This window comes from Lemur catta, chromosome 4, assembly GCF_020740605.2.
Source record: "Lemur catta isolate mLemCat1 chromosome 4, mLemCat1.pri, whole genome shotgun sequence".
NCBI lineage: Eukaryota > Metazoa > Chordata > Mammalia > Primates > Lemuridae > Lemur > Lemur catta.
Genome location: NC_059131.1, coordinates 21,039,325 through 21,060,304, shown reverse-complemented (window position 1 = coordinate 21,060,304; position 20,980 = coordinate 21,039,325). Strand labels below are relative to the sequence as shown.

The window sequence follows — 20,980 nt, the reverse complement described above, 5'->3', positions numbered from 1 at the left end:
AGCGGTGGTGGCTCTCTCTTGCTTACCAGATAGAATCTAAAACCCCAACAAAGTAGCTTTTAGTAGAAAAACACTGTATAAGAATTCTAAAGAAGGCCAGGAGCGGTGGCTCATGCCTGTAATCTTAGCACGCTAGGAGGCCGAGGAGGGAGGATTGCTTGAGCTCAGGAGTTTGAGGTTGCTGTGAGCTAAGCTGATGCCACAGCTCGGCGCTATGGCCTGGGCAACAGAGTGAGATTATCTCCAAAAACAAAATAAATAAGATTTAAAAAAAAATTCAAAAGAATAGGATTGGAACCCCTCCTATGCCACTTATTAGCTGTTGGACCATGGGCATTATTATCCTCTTTAGGGTCCTAATCTACATAGTAGGTTATATATTCAGTAGTTCATGTTTATTGAGCATCTACTATACAGCCAATCATAGGATTAGGTGCCTATACTATAAAAGTTTATCTATGATTTTTATCTATGACTCTTAAGGCCAGGCTCTTAAGATACTCTGGCCCATATCATCCACCATCCACTATCTCTTAGTATGCCCCTACGCTAAATTAGTTCACTCAGTGCCAAGTACATCTTTCACTTTCCTATCTCCTAGCCTTTGCTCTTGCCAGCTCCCCACCTTCCTTTCTGCACCCTTGAAAGTATTCTTCTACCCTCCCGTAACCAAATTTTACTTATCCTAGAAGATCCAACTGAAATCCCTTCTCTTCCTCCAGCTCTTTCCAACACTACCCTACTTAACTGATAAGTAATCACATGTTACCTCAAGACATCTCTTATACAGTTACTTTACTCTCGTACCATTTTTAGCTTTTACATATTAAAATCCTGCACACCCAATTTGATTAAAAGTTCCTTAAGAACGGGGGCTACAACTTTATTATATCTACATTCCCGTGTTTAGTATGATTTGTTCAACTCTACTGCATTTTCAAGCAGTAACTGAGTCACCCTTCCAATACCACAAAGCCATCAATGTTACTTACCACTTCACTTTGCATGTCTGTACATTCCATTCCACAATATGTTTATCATCTGAACAACTATATAAACAGCCACTGTCTTGATGCCACTGTATACAATTGACTCTGTTGTCATGTCCACCGCTCTGGAGATTTAAAAAAAAGATTAACATGATATTGTATAATATGATGTAATGGCCCTGAAGTCATTACCAGTTAACTAAAATGTTAGGCCTTAACCTAACGAAAAGCCTTAATATACAACTGTCCATTTTAGTTTTCCAACATCAAAAAGGAAATAAACCAGCTAGAACTTCAAATGTTAAACTTTCCCTTCTCCTGTTTAAAAAAACCTATTTCCACACCATAAGTCAAAGCATATTAGTCCTAAACGCCATCTGCCTGATAACAATGCCCACTCCAAGCATGACAAAATACTCTATGAACAGTGGCAAAAAATTTGGCACTTCAGTGAACTAGTAAAGTCAAATCATAGAGTCCAAAATAACACTTAAAATAAAAATCAAGTCTAGTTAAAAATATCCTTGAAAAATCCCTTTTAAAAAAGTACCAAAACTATCTCTCAAAAAAGACTATCACTGTTACTTCAGGTTAACACTGAATGCGTCCTTGTGTTATGGACCATATCATATAAACAGTATTTTAAACATACACAGCACAGCAAGACACGCACTCACTCAGGGGCATGCAGGAATGAAGACATTAACTGAGAAGAGCTAATCTTACAAGCATTCCAGGACAAACTCACTTAGCAGAATGAGGTGCTAAATCACCTACAACATAAGCAATTTCACTCTTTCTACTTGAATTCACATAAATATACACATAATGAAACACCACTATGTATATATCTAAGCTAAGAATAAAAGTAATTACTCAAAATCACTGAAGCTAATTCCAGATAAGATTGCTCCCACTTCAAAAGAAAAATATTTTAAAATGTTAAATTGTTACTTCCCTCCTTTATCAGCTCTCTATTCAAAGAACTAATCCTATATTATACACAGGAAGCATTAACAACAAAGGATATAAACAGATAAATTCCATAGAAAGAATTCAGTAAGGAAATAAATAAAAACATTCCACTTTGTTAGTAATTAAAGAAATGCAAACCAAAACAAAGTAGCATTTTTAGTCTGTTCATCTAGCAATTTGTTTTGCATTATAATGCCCATGCTGGTGAGGTTACAATAAAAATGACACTATATTGCTAGGGGCAATTGCCACACCCTTTTGGAAAGCAATATGTCCACTCATTCATTCACTTACTCATTCAACAAACATTTACTAAATACCACTTACAAGCCAAGCACTTTCAATATATTATTAGTCTAAGTCCTAATAAAGTCATGCAAGGTAGGTTGTATAACATCCATTTAAGAGGTTAAAAGTTAAACTATTTATCCATGATCACATACTAGTAGGATTCAGCCACAAGACTCTGTCTCAAAAAAAAAAAAGGAAGCCCTAAACAGTCAATATTAGTTAAGTAACAAATGGACTACCCAATGTATTGGGACTTTAGGCAGTCATTAAAAATGTTTATAACTGGTTCTTGACAAATATAAAAAATGCTTGTATTGTAACTTAATGAAAAAATCAGGATACAAAATAGATGGACAGAAGCCAACTATATTTTTTAAATATATGTATAAAGCAAAGAAATAATATGAAATATTAACAGTGGATCTCTTGGTGACAGACTTAGATATAAATTTTTTCCATTTTCAACCTTACGTAGCTCCAAATTTTCTAAGGATAGATGTAGTTCCAAATTTTCTATGGGTAGGTGTTATTTAAAATGGAAAACTTAACTGTTTTATTTATACATAAAGCATTCGTATATATAGGAGTCCAGTGAACAGAAATACACTGCAATAGATACGGTCTGAACAAATTATGCCAGTTAAGTTACTATCTTCCAGTGCCAAATCCACCCTTCTATACTCTGCTCCATGATGCTGGGACTCTGCAAACCTCATTTCTGCTTTGTCAGCTGGATCTGTGGGCTTGGCTATGGCCAACAGCAGTGCTAGAGGAAGACACAGCTGGAGGGAGAATAAGGGACTTGTTCCTTCCTGCCTCCTTGTTTGCATCACAGCAGTGATGGCAATTCCCTCCAGCAATTTTTCCAACACTGGGAGAACCAGTCTCATCACCTGTCAAAGATACCAGCACCAGGCAGCTGGAGCCCCTTCCTCAGCCTGAGGTCTAGACCTCATGACCTTGGGGCCACTCCTCATCAAGAGATAACAGTAGCAATGAAGCAGCACCTGCTCCCAAAAGTTCTCAGTTTCAGCAATAATTCCAACTGCCTCCTTTATTCCCCTAGCCCAAGAGGTGGTGAGCTGCTTCCTGCAGTTGCTACCTGTAATACCTTAGAGTTCTCTTAACCCTTTCTTATTTTAAACCTAGTCAATAATTCTTTACTCTCACCCATAATGAGGGCTACGTTACCTATTACAGTTTTTATCAAATATTACTATTCAACTCTTTAAATGTAGAAAGGACATAAAACTGCCCCTATAGCGCAGATCCCATCACACACTAGAAGTATTTTGTTTTTAACAATTCTAATAATCAGTTTCCCTGTCATACCACTTTTATATAAAATATATGTACACTTACTATTAATTTACTGTGTAATTCTCCTTTTACTGTACTGTATAATAAAATGCTACCAACTGCTGTCCCAAGAGCCAACAAGTCAATCTGGTCACTTGTTCCTATAGCTTCTGATTTCCTTTTTTTCCTCTGGGGACTTTCCTGTAAAAAAAAAAAAAAAAAAAAAAAAATTTATTTTTTAGTATTTCAAACACTGAAACATCATTAAAGCACAAGTACAAATGCCCACTAGCCCGAAAAGACACTTTGGGTGGGGGAAAGATGGCAGAAGCTTTCAGGTAATTTTCTTGCTTACTACTTTAAAAAAAAAAAAAAAAAAAAGAGTCCCTCCAACAGAAAGAGAAGTTCATAATTGTCTGTCCTCCTGCCTCCTACCCTTTGGATGGAAAGCAGCAAATAGGAAAACTTGGTGTATTTTTGGTACTCTCCTTACAGTTCCAAGCAGCCTCAATGCTGTCTCTACTTCTCAAAAAGTGACCACTCCTCCTGAGAGGCCCAATCCAAGTGAAGCCTCCATTCCCCAAGCAAAGAGATGAACACCCAAGGATCTATGAATCCATAAATCCATACCCAAGCAGCCAATTCTTCCCTTTTTTCTCCCTGATATTTCCTCAAATTCTAGCTTAGCTTTCAGGAAAAGGGACTCAAACATTTTTACATTTACAAACATGCATTAACTTCAGTCTGAATCAACAAATAGTTTTAATTAGTACAGCTGCTCAGAGCACACACTAGAGAAGTTGCTCCAATGACTGGTCACACACTAGGCTGGGAGCACCAAAAAAAAAAGGCAGCCCAGGACACATAAAAATCTGCCCAATCTAAGAACCACCAATGACAACTACAATGTTACCCAATGTTACCAGTGCATAAAGAATATAAGGGGCCGGGCGCAGTGGCTCACGCCTGTAATCCTAGCACTCTGGGAGTCCGAGGCAGGTGGATTGCTCGAGGTCAGGACCAGCCTCAGCAAGAGCGAGACCCCGTCTCTACTAAAAATAGAAAGAAATTATCTGGCCAACTAAAAAATATATATAGAAAAAATTAGCCGGGCATGGTGGCGCATGCCTGTAGTCCCAGCTACCCGGGAGGCTGAGGAGCCCAGGAGTTTGAGGTTGCTGTGAGCTAGGCTGACGCCACGGCACTCACTCTAGCCTGGGAAACACGGCAAGACTCTGTCTCAAAAAATAAAAAATAAAAATAAAATAAAATAAAAAAGAATATAAGGCAGTAGATATAAAAAGCATATTCCTTTTTTTTTTTTCCATTTAGTTATGGGGGGGGTGTTAACATATGAAGAATTCATTGGACACACTTTAATGATATGCAAAACGGTTTAACCAGAAAAAAAAAGGGTAACTTTTTACTTTCAGAAAAATACACATTTGTAAGTCCTTAGAAATGTATCTATATTAACAAACCCAAAAAAGAGGTTACAATTAAAAGCCAAAGTATAAAAAGTCTAATCAGTAACATTTGATTTGGTTGAAACACTGAAGCCTTAGCATTAGGATGTCCTCCATCCCACTTTCACTTACATGAACTTCTAAAGCTACCTGTGAATGATCCCAGAGGGCAAATGACTTCTTTATAAGGTTTAAATACAAATACCTATTTCAGGGAAGGGCAGTGGGGGAAAATATATGAACCCACTACTACCTCATCCGAAAACTCTTCTTTAAAAAATTCCAGGAAATATTTCTTCTATTTGCAAATCAAAATTCTTAGTATCTACACTGAAGTTTCTCAATGTGTGGAACAAAGGCTGGTCTAAATATGTATATGCTTTACTGCAGATTTGAATTTGCATTAAAAAGCACGAAGAAATTTTAGAATTAAACATTAACATAGTTGAAACCTTAATTTCTGTCTGCAATCTCTCCATATTTTTTGTAGAAGCAGAGGCAGGTGGGAGGAAGATCCATAGGATTGATGCCCAATTTTGAGAATCACTGGTGTAAATCCAAATAATAATTCAATTAATGTAATCGCAAAGAACTATTGACTCATGGTTTTCAGAGTTGGATGGTGTTTTTAAAAACAACTTCTCATTCAGCAGGATAAGCATGTCCAAACAAGTAACACATCAACGAAATCATAAGCTTATACAACCAATGTACACTTTAACAAAATCTAGTATTTTAAGTATTACTCCATACTAAATATCTCTGAAACTAAGAGTTCAGTGCTACTGATTATAGATTATGGCACATCTTTTACTATCTGAACATGTTATTTCTGTAATTAAAAAATTTCAATAACTCCCCAGAGAATAAATCAATATAAACAACTCTATGGCATTCAAAAGCATCCACAATTTGCCTCCAACCCACCTTTTCCAGCCTTATCTCCATTTCCATCCTTACATTACACTCCTGAAACACTCATTTACTCATTTTGCTTTTGCCTTTTCCCTTCACTTGGAAGGGGACTTTTCCTACTCAATTTTTATTGGCTAAAAATCCTCTCCGTGCTAAGGCCCACCTCAAATACTATCTCCTCCACAGAAACTTCTTTCTCTTAAGGCACAAGTCATATTCTGCATTACAGAAATAATTAATCTGAATTGTCTTTATTTATTCTTTTACATCTTAGTCACACTGTTCTGTTTCCTCTAAAGTGCCTAGTACAACGTCATGTGCACACTGATTATACATGTAAATATATAAAGTAATAAAAAATGTAGACTAAAAATTTAGTTCACATATTTACAATTGGAAAAAATCACAATTCCTGAAAGTACCAGGAGTGAAGACCAAAAGGATGTAATTTCTTAGACCAAGGAGTCTTTTCCCAACATGAAGGGCAGACTAAACTAAGCAATAAATACCAAAGACTGTGATAAGAGCTTATCAGCATTTGATCCAGGAGACAATTGGAAGGCTGAGGGAAAGTCTCAATGGCACATGTGCCTGATTTATTATAAAAAGGAATTGTACAGATGAGGTGAAGACGGGGGAAAAAAAGCACATCCAAGTGATGAGAAGTCTAAATTTGTTCAGTAATTAAGCAATGACTTTTTAGACAGATTCCAGAGTAAGAAGAGTTACACAGAGAGCCAGTACACACATTCATAAAAATATATGTATAGATAACTAAATCAAGTTTCACAAAAAAAATTACCATGGGTAATACTTTCTTATATTTTTCCATTCTATTTCATTTTTTAATGCTATCACAACCCACTAAATGTATTTCACAATCCATTAATGGATGAAAATCTTTTAAAAAACACTGACCTCTAGACACTGAAAATTATGCCCAAGTTTTAAGCTTCATTCTCCAATTAGTCTCTATTCCATTTCTTGGCCTGTCTTACTGCCACTCACTCTGGCTTGTGTGTAAGTTTCACGGATAACAATGAACAAAATGTGTGCATTTTACATAAAATTATATACAGTATTTATAACAAAACAACTAAATTCGAATACTCAGAAACTTCTATTTCTGCCAATTGGATCTCATCTACAAACTTTACCTTCTTTGGAAGCTTAAATACGGTCAAGCCCTCAAGACAGAGCACTATAAAGGAACACATCTAAACTGTGCTACATCTCTAAGGGATGGCAATGTGGGTACTCAGCTCAAATTTTTCCTAGAAACATCCGTAATGTTACCATGGTTGCCCTGTCCAATGTCTGAAATGCCATGTGCTTCATTAAACAAGTACTAAACTGTATTAGGTCATTTTAATTGCAGTGACAGCAAAGCAGCATAAACACATTTACTGTGATAGCCAATAGTAGACCAGGTCTCCAGGGTTTGACAGCAGTTAGGGAAGGAAAAGTAGACAAGGTAGAGAGATGTAACAGGGCAATCAAACAGCAGGGTCAGTTCCTAAGTAGCTCAGCCACTTACTTACTATGTGGCTTGGGTAGAAAATTTAATATTTCAGCCTCAGTTTACACATATAAATCTGAGGAACTCTAAAAATAGCATCCATCTAGAGTCCAATCTGTCTTTCTGTACTTTCCTAGAATATTTTCTTGTCATTATTAGAGGTCTCCTTCCCCCAGTCTTCATTGACCAAATGCTCAGCTATGTGACATGTACAAAAACTCTCTGAAAACTATTGTGGTGTAAATGCAAAGTATTGTAATCATTCTGTGACCCAAAAAAGCCACAATTAATTTTTCTAAACACTTACGAATCACTACCTTAACCCATTAACCAAGAAACTCAGCATTAACTAATCTTTCTCCATTCATAAGCGCTATCATCACCACACTTTGTCCTTGAGTGGCAAACTGCCAATTATTAAACTAAATACAGGATATTCTTACAAACTGATTTACACCAGGGAATGCAGCATTAATGATGAGTCCAGAGAGAATACTCATTGATTCATTCAATAATAACTGCTGACATTTATTGGGCACTTACTACATGCCAGGCTGTTCTATACCAGTCACATACATTGCCTCATTGAATCCTCTGAGGACCCGGAAAGGTGGGTAGTATTATCTCTACTTCACGTTTGAATGTACTATATGTCATATGCCAGGACCCTGACAAAATGCTTGGAACAGGGGCTTCAGAATAACATCCTTTCCATGCCTCATACTCTAAGCCTCAAAAATATAAAAAAGGAAGATTTTATGATGAGAATGTCATAAAATTTAAGTGCAAGGAACGTAACACAGGGACAGAGGTTAAAGCAGTTGCTACAAATGCTTCTGTATTTTTTACCTTTAAAAATCATGTGACTTTTAAATTCCACACCACAAGCAAACTGTCTCTCTTCCTAATTTCCAAGTAGAATCGATACTCCAGGACACATCCCCAAGATGGGGGACTGGATGCCTCTACATTTCTCCCATGTTTCAGTTCTGTGATTTAAGATTGAGGGTTTCAATCCAAGAAGCATATCAAAAAAAAAAAAAAAAAGAAGAAGTTTAAGGGAAACGATGTAGGGGTGCTGGATCAGGAATCAGGGTACCCTGACTCTAGTGGCCACGCTCCTTTACTGGTTATTAAGGTTTTAGTCGAGTGATTTACCTTTCTTAGCTATGATTCTCAATCAGTTTTTTAAAGTGTAATGATTTCACAGCTAAGTAGAGTATAGGTAAAAAGGATACTGAAACCTGTAAAACTTTTAATGTAGCCCAATTCTCACTTATCAGTGAGGCCCCCAAAATTAAAGCAACTTGCTCAATATGACAAAAACAAGTTTGAGTTGAGTCCTGATTACGAAACCTAATCCAGTTATTTTTCTAGTGTATCACAGTGTTGTATATAATCCAAAACTATGATTTTTGAGACTAGAAAAAAGTTTCATTCTTGGACAGTGTGACTGAAAGTCAACAGAAAAGCACAGTGGGTTACAAGTTTTTGTCAAGCTAATATTAACTACTTGTAGATAAGCAAGCACTGAGCTACTGAGCTCTAAAGACCCAAGTTCCATCCTGGTTCCATTTTTCACTTTATACAAGTTGCTTAGTTTTCCAGAGTTTCTGTTTCTTCTCAAACAAGGCACAAATTTCCTTCCTTATCAACCTTGCAGGACTAACCATAGGAATTTAAGATATTAATACTACATAACCCTTACACACATAGAACTATTCTAAGTGCTTTCTGCATTATTAAATGTATTAATCTTCACAACCACTCTATGAAGGAGGTACTATCATCCCCATTTTGTAAATGAGGAACTAAAGGCACAATTACTACTATGAAGCAGAGCCTGGATTCAAACCTAGGCAGTATAGCTTGGGGTCCATGCACCTACAGAACCACTCCTCTGTATTTCTCTCAGCATTAGTATTACTACTTTACAGGACTGTTAAATACAAACATAGAAAACAACTTTGAAAATGAAAAATATGGAGAGTGCTGTAATTTCAATAAGGACAGCTCTGATTTTTTTTTTACAAGTCCAAGTTCTGTGACTGACTTATAAGCCTAGATAGGTTCCTTTTATTAATGGACAGGAGAAACTATGAAAATGTAGCTTAAAATCTGAAAAATATCTCAACATACTAATATAGAGTATACATAGCAAGTTAGATGTATTCCTTCTTCTAATAAAAATTTAGCAGAAGGTTCCCGAGGTAGTCAGATCTATCCTAAATACGAGGTTTTGAAGTTTTGCACACAGTTACAGCACAAAGCCACACATGTCAGTATACCTGACGATTCCAAATCGCAGTGGAGTAAATTGGTTTGGCTATTTTGTAACTACAGTTACCACGTGCGTGATGAGTTAGAGAGATGGAGTCGAGTGTCTCAACAGTGAATGACATTTACTTGACACAGGTCCCCAACAGTGAAAAAGCTTTCCCTAACTCAGCAGTTTCCAATCTAAGGGGCAATTCACCTGGACACTCATACCATATTAAGTTAAGGTACTTCTTCACTTTACCTCCATATCCTAATGCAGGCTTCAGACTTGGGGGTTGAGAGGTTTGAAATGCAGGGGGTAAGCAATAAGAAGTAAGAAGCAGTAAGTAAGAAGATTCAAAATGCTGAGAATGCAAGGAGCCTGGGAAAGTTTAAAGTTTCAAGAGTGAAAGTCCCACGACCTGGACGTGGAAGAGAACACGTGGTAAGCCGGCACCCAAAGCGGGAGGCGGTGTCCGGAAGCAAGTACAGACTTGTTCAGTCCAACTGTCCAGGGAGAAGCCAACGAGCTGGGTCCGGGCCGGAGAACAGTACAGTCCCAAAACTGGGCTCGTCAAAAGCCGGGGCCCCAATAAACGCATACTGATGAGAGAGGCCTGGTAAAAGGAAGCCGCCCCCTGGGGGATCGGGGGGCCTCCGCGAACATGGCGGCCTGGCGACAGTGGGGCGCAGACCACATGGAGCCCGCCAGTAGGGCTCGGGTCCACGGCCGGCCAGACCGAGTCGCGCCCTCTCTCACCGCCCCCACGACAGGCCGCACCCGGGGCTGGCGGCGTGGGCCCAGCGCGCGCCGACGCCACGCTCCATGCCTCCTCACCCCTGGCCGCCGCGGACCACGCGCGAGGCCCGGCCGAGCACCACGGAGCCGGAGGGGCTCCAAGGCCGAGCCCAGGCGGTCGCCCGCCCCGCGCCGTCCCGCTATCTTTACCTTGGCCTGCAGCCGCGCTGGCGCCCAGGCCAGACAGGTGCAGGTACCGCTGAGGTGCGCGGAAGGCACGTACTCCTGGTGCAGCCGGTTGTTGGCTGTCTCCCAAACTCGCAGGTGACCGTCGGTAGAAGCCAAAGCGAAGTAGGCCTGGCTGTGCGGGGAGAAGGCGCAGGGAACCCCCGCCGGGGCCAGAGGGTCGCCGCTACAGCCACCGCCCGCCGCCATTGCTGCTCTGGCTCCGCGGCAGCCACGTGTTCGTCTGTGCGCAGGCGCACCGGCGCGGGGCGGGGCCTGGAGGAAGGAAGTGGGGCGGAGGGAGCGCAGGGAGCTGGGAGCGTGGCTCCTCGCGACGCAGGCGAGCTGTGGGCGGGCCCAGCCTGTGGACGGTGGCCGGGTGGGACCTCTGACTAATTATCTGGGGCGGGAGTGGGCATGTGAGGGAACGTGACTGTAGACTCGCGATCAAGGCCCGTTCCTTTAAAAAAAAAAAATAATAATACTTTTTAAAAAAAATGACATGTTTGAACAAAATATTTAAAAGAAATATTCACTTAAAACTCCATGATTGTAACAACTGTTTCCATTTTCCCCTGTTCACTTACAGGCTGTAATTATGTACGTACATAGTAACAATTTATTCAATCATAATAGTGTAAAAGTAATGATGGGAGAGGCTATTCCCTCCTATTTCATCGAGATTGGTCTCATGTTGCTACATCAAATAGACGCTTTTTAGGAGCGTGCCTGTAGTGCTAGCTACTAGGGAGGCTGAGGCAGGAGGATGCTTGAGCCCAGGAGTTGGAGGTTGCAGTGAGCTAGGATGACGCACTGCACTCTAGCCCGGGCAAGTGACACCCTGCCTCAAAAAAAGAAAAAAGAAAAGGTGGTAAATTATATAGAGTTCAGGAGCCAAATTATATAGAACCTTGTAAACCATAGTAAAGTATTTGGATTTTATTCTAAGGTAATAGAAATAAGCCAATGTAGAAGACTACATTTTCCAGTCTTATTTGCAATCAGGTGAAGCCATATGAGATGGGCTTATAGAAAAAAATCCTTAAAGTGGAGGGTATGCTATTCTTCACTGCTTTTTCCTTCTTAATCCTGGAACTCAAATGTGATGGCCAGGAATAGACCACTCATATTGGATTTAAGGGGAAAATAACACACTGAGAATGGTAGAGGAAGAAGATAGAAGGATCTAGAAACCCTAAAGCCTTGCACCAACTTGCCCTGGACCAACTCCTTTGGACTTCTTTTATATGAAAGAAAGTGAACATGCTTCTTAAACTGCTATATTTTAGGTTGTGCAGCTGAACCTAATTCTGCTCATTCTTTTGTATTTTTTGACTCGATGATACCACCAGTCAGGAGTCAGCTCTGTTTATTGCCCAATCCCACATCTCACTTCCACCCAAACACATTCACACATCAAATCAATCGTCAGATGCTGTTTTCTCTCTTACATAACTCCCCATTCAATTTCCTTATCTAGATCCAATTCTCTTTTCTTGTTTAAACCTTCATATCTCTCACTTGAACTGCCGCTACTGCTTTTAACTGGACTGCCTTCCTCCAGGCTGATCCCTTGGGGTGATCTTTGCAGATCATAAATCTGACCATGCTACCTCTCTACTTAAAACCCTTTACAACCTTGCTAGTACACACAGAAGAAAATCTATGCTGCTTAATATATGTGGATTACAAGATAATCTGTCATCTCGTTTCTGTCAACCTCCCCAGCATTATCACTCACCACGGATTGCCTCAAATATCATGCTCCACAACCTGACCTGCTTGTGGTTTCCTGCCCTTACCACACTTATTCTGGGATCTGCTCTTTTGCTCATATCTATAATTAATTCAACCTCTTCCAATCTTCACTCTGCCCCCAATTCTAGCCCTTTGTCCAATTTGTGAGCTAACAATTTTTTTTTTTTTTTGAGACAGGGTCTCACTCTGTTCCTTGGGCTAGAGTGCAGTGGCGTCATCATAGCTCACTGCAACCTCAAACTCCTGGGCTCAGGAGATCTTTTCTACCCCTGCCTGAAGTAGCTGGGACTACAGGCTTGAGTCACCATGCCCAGCTAATTTTTCTATTTTTTGTAGAGGTAGGGTCTGGGCTTTATTGCTCAGGCTGATCTTGAACTCCTGGCCTCAAGTGACCTTCCTGCCTCAGCCTCCCAAAGTCTGTTAGGATTACAGGCAGGAGACACCACACCTGGACTCAACTAATAATTAATTTAACTAATTCCTATCAATCCTAAAGAGTCCACTCAGGTAACACCAGCTTTAATTTAAAATACCTCTCTAACCCTTAACAAAATATTAGCAAACCAAGTCCAGCAATATATTAAAAGAAGGTTAAATACTATGACCAAATGGGATTTATTCAAGGAATTCAAGGTCAGTTTAACACCCAAAATCAATAAATGTAAATATGTCATCTTACTAGGATAAATGATAAAAACCATGCCATAATCTCAAAAAATGCAGAAAAATGATCTAATAAATTATTATCCAACATACATTCGTGATTTACAAAAGAAAACAAACTGTTAGCAAACTAGGAATAGAAAAGAATATCCTCAACCTGACAAACGGAATCTACAAAAGCCCACAGTTTACATCGTACTTAATAATGAAAGACGGAATGCTTTCCTCTTAAGATTTGGAAGAAGGCAAGAATATCCACTCTCACCAGGCACAGTAATTACAGGCTCACACCTGTAATCCTAGCACTCTGAAAGGATGAGGTGGGAGGATTGCTTGAGGTCAGAAGTTTGAGACCAGCCTGAGCAAAAGCAAGATCCCGTGTCTACAAAAAATAGAAAACTTAGCTGGGCGCAGTGGCGCACATCTTTAGTCCCAGCTACCTGGGAGGCTGGGGCAGGAGGATCACTTGAGCCCAGGAGTTTGAGGTTGCAGTGAGCTACAATAATGCCACTGCACTCTAGCCAGGGTGACAGAGCAAGATTCTGTCTCAAAAAAAAAAAAAGAAAAAGAAAAGAAAAGAAAAGAAAAAGAATGTCAACTCTCACCACTTCTATTCAACACTTTATTGGAGGATCTAGCTGGTGCGCTAAAGTAACTACTACTATTACTATTAATAATAATGGCACCCAGATTGGAGAGGAAGGAGTAAAAGTGTCTTTATTCACAGATGACATATAGAAAACCTCAAGGAATCCACAACAAAATAAAAAACTACTAAATAAGTGTAACAAGGTCACAGGATACAAGATCAACATTCAAAAAAATCAGTTGTATGTCTATATACTATTAATGTACAATCTGAAAATTATATTTTTAAAAATCTATTTGCAATAGCACCAGAAATAATAAAATACTTGTGAATAAATTTAATAAAAGAAGGGCTAGGCATGGTGGCTCACACCTGTAATCCCAGCATTTTGGGAGGCTGAGGTAGGAGGATTGCTTGAAGCCAGGACTACAAGGCTGGGCTGGGCAACGTGGCAAGACCTGGACTCTACAAAAAATTTAAAAATTAACCAGGTGTAATTGCATACACCTGTAGTCCCAGTTACTCAGAAGGCCGAGGTGGGAAGATTGCTTGAGCCCAGGAGTTGGAGGTTACAGTGAACTATGATTGGGCCACTGTAATCCAGGCTGGGTGAGAGAGTGAGACCCTAACTCAAAAAAATATTTTTTTTTTATAAAACAAGTACAAGACATATACTTTGAAATGTGCAAAGCATTGGTGGGAGAAATTAAAGGAGACTGAAATAAATGGAAAGATATTTCATGTTCATGAATTGTTAAACTCCATATTGTCAAGATAGCAATTCTCCCCAAATTAAACTATAAATTCAGTGCAATCCCTATGAAAATATAAGCAGGACTTTTTGCAAAATCAACAGCCTAATCTTAATCTATTTACAAAGAAATGCATAGGACCTAAAATAGTGAAAACAATTTTTTTTAATTTTTTTTAATTTTTAAAATACTTAAAAAAATAACTTATTTCTTTTCATTTTTTTAGTAGCCAGCTACTAAAAACAATTTTTTAAAAGAGCAACATTGGTGCATTCACATCATTGAATTTCACAACTAACTATAAAGCTACAGCAATCAAGACAGTGTGGTAACGGTCTCAGTATGAGCACATAAAGCAATGGCACAAACTCAAGAGTTCAGAAATAAACTATTACCTTTAAAGTCAATTTATTTAGGTAACGTGCCAATACAACAAGACAATTCAATGGGCAAAGAATAGTCTTACAGTCCTGAGCCAATTGATATCCACATGCAAAGAATATGTATTAATAAATAAGATAACCAATTCAAAAATCAGCAAAAGACTTGAACACTTCACCAAAGAAGATACATGGATGATTAATAAATATATGAAAAGATGCTCAACATCATTAACCTTTAAGGAAATGCAAATTAAAACAATAATGAGATACAATTTCATACCCACTAATATGGCTATAATAAAAAAGATAGACAACAGATGTTGGTGAGGATGTAAAGAAACTGGAACTCGTATCCATTGCTTGGGGAAATGTGAAAAGGTACAGCCTCTTTGGGAAACACTTTGGTGGTTTCTTAAATTAAACATGAACTTCCCATACAACCCAGCAATTGTACTTCTAGGTCTATCCAAGAGAAAGACTAAAAACTGTATAATTCTATTTATATGAAATATCCAAAAAGACCATATTTATAAAGATAGAAAACAGGTCAGTGGTTGCCTGGGGCTAAGGGTAGAAACAGAATAACTGCAACTGGGCACAAGGGAACTTTTTAGGATGATAGAAATGTTCTAAAATTGGATTGTGGCAGTGGTTGCATAACTCTATAAAATTACTAAAAATCATTGGATTATTCACTTACTAAACAATTCTATCATTTAATTTTTTTTATTTGCTTAGTTCTTTGAGTTGCTGTTTTATAAACAATTCTAAATTACACTAAAATTTAACTTATAATGGTTAAAATTTAAGATTATGTAAATTAACCCCAATGAAGTTTAAAAAAAAAAAAAAAAAAGGACAGCCTGTTGTGTCTGTAGCAACCTTGGTTCAAATCTGAGTCAGGGCACCAATAAAATTTAAAAAAAAAAGAAAAAAGAGAGCCTTTCCTAAGATCTTTTTTAATAGTAGAGTGCCAATTAATAAATATGAAAAAAATTATCAAGTAAAAAATTCATCATTTGATTGTCACTAGGATTCTAAAGTTTTTTAAAAAATCATCAGTGAATGCAAAACGAATCTCAATATATTTTCCCATAAATTACTTATTAATTACAAAGATTAAAATAGTAACCTTACAGCGGAGATACTAGAATTACTCAGACTTAACTAAGTGATCAAAGCTCACATCATCGACATAGGGGCAAACCAGCACCGTGTGACTCCTGACATGATGCACTAAGAAGGAAAACTTCAATTCAGTGGTATTTCTGCCAAAAATGCATAAACCAAATGTAATCAGGAGGAAACATCAACCCAAAGTGAGGGGAATTCTATGAAATAACTGGCCTGTATTCTTAAGAAATATCAAGGTCAAGAAATAAACGCTGAGGGGCTGTTTGTCCTAGATTAAAGAAGGCTAAAGAGACATGATAACTAACTGAATGTGTGATCCTGGACTGGATCCTGGACTGGAAAAAACTATGCAAGATATTATTGGGCCAAGTGACAAAATTTGAATGTAGTCTGTAGGTTAAGTAATGTATTATAATAACATCCTTAACGTGATTTATCTGCACTGTGGGTAGATGGAAAAACATCCTTGTTTTCAGGATATACCTACTGCACTATTTAGGCGTAAAGTGACGCAATGTCTCCAACCTACTCTCAAATGGTTCAGAAAAAAAAATGTGCATGTGTGTGTGGTACACATGGAGAGAGATGGAGAGAGGAGGAAGGAGAAAGAGAGGAAGAAAGAAGAATAAAAAAGCAAAGGGGTTAAAACATAAACAGTGGATGAGTCTGGAAAACAGATATGGGAGACCCTTGTATACCTTTTGAAACTGTATCAACATAAAAGTTACAAAAAAGTCTTTTTTGGTATCCAACCTCAAAATCCTCCCCTTAGGCAATCTCTGTTTCTGCTTATGACGATTTCCGTCATTTCATTTACCACACTGCATTAAAATCCCAGTGGCATACCTAGCATACCTAACACCCAAATGGACCACTAAAAAAGAAAGTCAACCTCCTTCTCTGTAAAAAAAAAAAAATTTCTAGTAATAATCATGAAATGAAATGAGTAATAATAAAGGCAATGAAATAAACACATCGATAAATTTTCTTTTATTAAACTACACATAAATAATCCTGCTAGTTAAAAAAGATAAATAAATATATAATATAATAAGCACTTTAGTAGTATAAAAAAGGAAAAATTTATAGATTAATACTTTTAATTATGTTAAAACATTTTTTTAAAGGAGAGGAAGCTTATACCTACATATTGATTTGTTGCAGTAATGAATAATGCCATTAGTTTTGTTTGAAAGCCTTTAACTTCTGGAGATTTATCAATGACTTCTGGGCAAAACTGATCTTCTTCAGATATTCCTGTTCAATAATCAGTGCTGCTGCATTTGTTAATCTGTATTTGTTCACTGTTGCTAGACAACACTTTGTATTTATTTTAAGTTTGAATAGTTTCTTTTACATAAAAAAACATACATACAAATACTTAGAAAAGTCTTAAAGCTTGGCAGAGATTTGTAAAATTCCTGTTTCACAATAAATTTCAGTAATTGTAATACTGTCCATGCCTTTTTGGTTTTTTTGTTTGTTTGGGTTTTTGTTTTCGTTTTTTAGTAGGTAGGTAGCTTTCAGATGTCTCTGTAGTTAAAATATTTTAAACACAAATAAAAATCCCAAGAAGTCACAGAATTACAGGATGGAAGTACCTCAAGTCTGCTTCTTCATCTTTATAATTGATGTGCTATTCTTGTTGATTCCAAATCTCCTGCTGTAACACAGAAATATATAGTACAGCTGGGGTTGGAGACATAAATTGTGCCCATAGCAAGTTTAAATGATTCTGAAACTTTAAGAACTTAAAAAGAACTCTTGGAACTACATCCACTGGTATCAGGGCCAACTACATAATTAAGAGTCCTTGGAATTAACTTTTTTATAGAACACATTATTTATCAAAGGATAAGTAATAAAAATGTGCTAATCAGATGATTTCTATCATACCTACGTACTTAAAACTCAGCCAGGTGCTGTGGCTCATACCTGTAATCCTAGCACTTTCGGAGGCCGAGGCAGGAGGATTGTTGAGGCCAAGAGTTCGAGACCAGCCTGGGCAATATCAAGGCCCTCATCTCTACAAAAAAAAAATTTTTTTTAATTAGCTGGGCATGGTAGCATGTGCCTGTAGTCCCAACTACCTGGGATGCTGAGGCAGGAGGATTGCTTGAACTGAGGAGTTTGAGGTTGCAATGAACTATGGTGACACCGTTGGGATTGTCAAACTAGCTGGCATGCAACTGTGAGAGAAAAATGCTAGTTGCTCCTGAATTCATTCCTCCCTTCTTCAATAGTAATAGAACTTCATATTTTTAGCTGGCTTATGTCCAAATGTAATAAAGACAACATTTTTCAGCTTCCTTTGCAGCTGGATGTAGCCATGTGATTCAGTTTTGGTCAATGAAAGGTAAACAGAAATGGTATGTGCTTAGAGAAGTGTTTTTAAAGCCTCTTCCCCCTTCTTGCTAACTGGGATTGAGTTGTGATGGCTAGAGTTTGAGCAGCCATACTGAACTATGAGGTAAACCTTGGAATGGTGACCATACCCAGGGGTACCTGACACTTCAGAGTGCCATCTTAGCCTGGAATGACCTACCTTCACTTACAGACAAACTGTATCCTAACTAATACACAACCTTACCAAATTGTTTGACTTTACAGAGCAGAAACAAGAGTCACTTAATTAGGCAAGATTTCTTATAGTAGGAAAGCTCACAATAGTGACACTTGGACATGGACATTTGCTAAGGTGTGACACTAAGCCTTTATTGCCATTTATGCTTATTCATACTCTACAATACAAGGAGTGAAAATGAGAGAAGAGTAAAGAATGAGAAAAAGGATCTGACTACAATTTTGCAAAAACTAAACAAATAAAAACCAGCAATATATAGAAGAAAGATTAGAATGGTATTTGTCCTGGGTGTTCGGATAAGTCCTCTTGAAGTAAGATATTCATGATTAGGAGCCAAGTATGCAAAATGAATGAATGAATGAATGATGAATGACTAGATGGATGGATCTCCCCAAGGTTTTAAGACTAAAAGTTTACAGGACTTTGGTTATTTTATGTGCATTCATTGTAAGTCTAGTGAACAAAGACAGAGAACATAAACATAAAGCTTAAATGTCTCAAAATTAACTTTATTTTTTTATTTTTTTTGAGACAGAGTCTCACTCTGTTGCCCGGGCTAGAGTGCCGTGGCATCAGCCTGACTCACAGCAACCTCAAACTCCTGGGCTCAAGCAATCCTTCTGCCTCAGCCTCCTGAGTAGCTGGGACTACAGGCAGGCGCCACCATGCCCAGCTAATTTTTTTTCTACATATATTTTTAGTTGTCCAGCTAATTTCTTTCTATTTTTAGTAGAGACAGGGGTCTCACTCTTGCTCAGTCTGGTCTCGAATTCCTGATGTTGAGCGATCCTCCCGCCTTGGCCTCCCAGAGTGCTAGCATTACATGCATGAGCCACCACACCTGGCCTCAAAATTAACTTTAAAAACCAGAGGACTTGAGTTTTGCAGGGTGAGCTGGTGCACCTGAGAAATAGAGGGAGGGTGGAAAGGAGAGGTTCAGTGTGGAGAGTCTCTGAGGCCCAGACAGGGGCTGGCCCCTGACTAGTGGTAGGGGTGGTAGGGATGGAGGGGAGGAATCAGCCCATTTGCGAGAAGAAGAACCCTGAGGAGGAGGAAAAAAGATCTAGCATCCTCTCCAGGAGAGGAATTGCAAGGAGAACTGATCAGTTCTTGAAATTCTCAAATGATGTTCTCAATGTACTAGCAAACTGGTTCTGGATCATCCTATATAATATCCTCTAATTCAGGAACAAAAAAGATGTTTAGTGACTCATGGTGGGTAGATGTTGATAAGAAGACTCCCCACCCCAATTCTAAATATCATGCACTTTTCTTTGAACCCCATATACAGGTTTGAGAAGGTTTTAAATGTCTCTGGATTTAGATTTACAGTTTCTGATAACACAACAGTAAATCCTATAGAAGTTCTACAGGATCCAAATTCAAGTTCAGGGCTGGGCATGGTGGCTCATGCCTGTAATCCTAGCACCCTGGGAGGCCGAGGCCGGCGGATGGTTTGAACTCAGGAGTTGGAGACCAGCCTGAGCAAGAGCGAGAGCCCGTCTCTACTAAAAATAGAAACAAATTATATGGACAGCTAAAAAATATATATATAGAAAAAATTAGCGGGGCATGGTGGCGCATGCCTGTAGTCCCAGCTACTCGGGAGACTGAGGCAGGAGGATTGCTCGAGCCCAGGAGTTTGAGGTTGCTGTGAGCTAGGCTGACGCCACGGCACTCTAGCCAGGACAACAGAGTGAGACTCTGTCTCCAAAAAAAAAAAAAAAACACAAATTCAAGTTCAGCAGCAACTGGGGGAGAAAGAGAAAAAACAAGAGAAAAGCAGTTATGTTCTTAGACTTAGATACTTTATATTTCATAAAAGTAAGAAAAAAATCTGTGAATAGTTCTAATAAAAACTAAATAAAGGTACAGATATAGTATAAAATATATGACAACAATTAAATATAATTGAACCATACTTCCATATTATTTAGTATAGGGGCCTAGGTATTAGCACTGCTGTTTTTCTCATTTTGTACTTTCTTCATTCATTTATTCAACAAATGTTTATTGAGGGCATATTGTGTGCCTGGTACTATGACAGGCACTGGAATTATAATGATGGGCAATCCATAGTCACTCTAGCCCAGGCAACAGAGTGAGACTCTGTCTCAAAATAAATAAATAAATAAATAAATAAAAGGGTGTTACAGGACAAAGAACATGGGCTGTTGAGCCAGATTGACCTGGATAGAAAACTCTGGCACACCACTTGTCAGCTGTGGAATCTTGGCCAAATCATTTGATCTTCCTGGGTCAGTTTTCTTATGACTAAAACGGGAATATTTATTTCTAACACAGAGTTGTTGTAAATTTAAATACGTATCAAACGTGCCTGATATTGCCAGACCCTCAATAAACTTTTGCCAAGTAAACTAATATTAAGCAAACAAGCCAGTGATAGCTAAAGTTAAATAACTTTGGACTCCAAAGATAC

At 38.4% G+C, this 20,980-nt stretch overlaps 1 protein-coding gene across 1 annotated transcript in view; it reads right to left on the bottom strand.

The window, feature by feature from the left end:
* The window catches only part of WDR43 (WD repeat domain 43), a 47,340-nt gene extending 36,403 nt beyond the window's left edge, over window positions 1-10,937 (bottom strand). The window contains exons 1-3 of the mRNA XM_045549317.1: window positions 10,663-10,937; window positions 3,618-3,755; window positions 993-1,114 (exon numbers count right to left, since the gene is read on the bottom strand). Of these exons, the coding sequence (XP_045405273.1) occupies window positions 993-1,114; window positions 3,618-3,755; window positions 10,663-10,887 (485 nt within the window). The 5' untranslated portion in view covers window positions 10,888-10,937. The remainder of the gene's footprint in view (window positions 1-992; window positions 1,115-3,617; window positions 3,756-10,662) is intronic.
* Window positions 10,938-20,980: the final 10,043 nt, after the last annotated feature.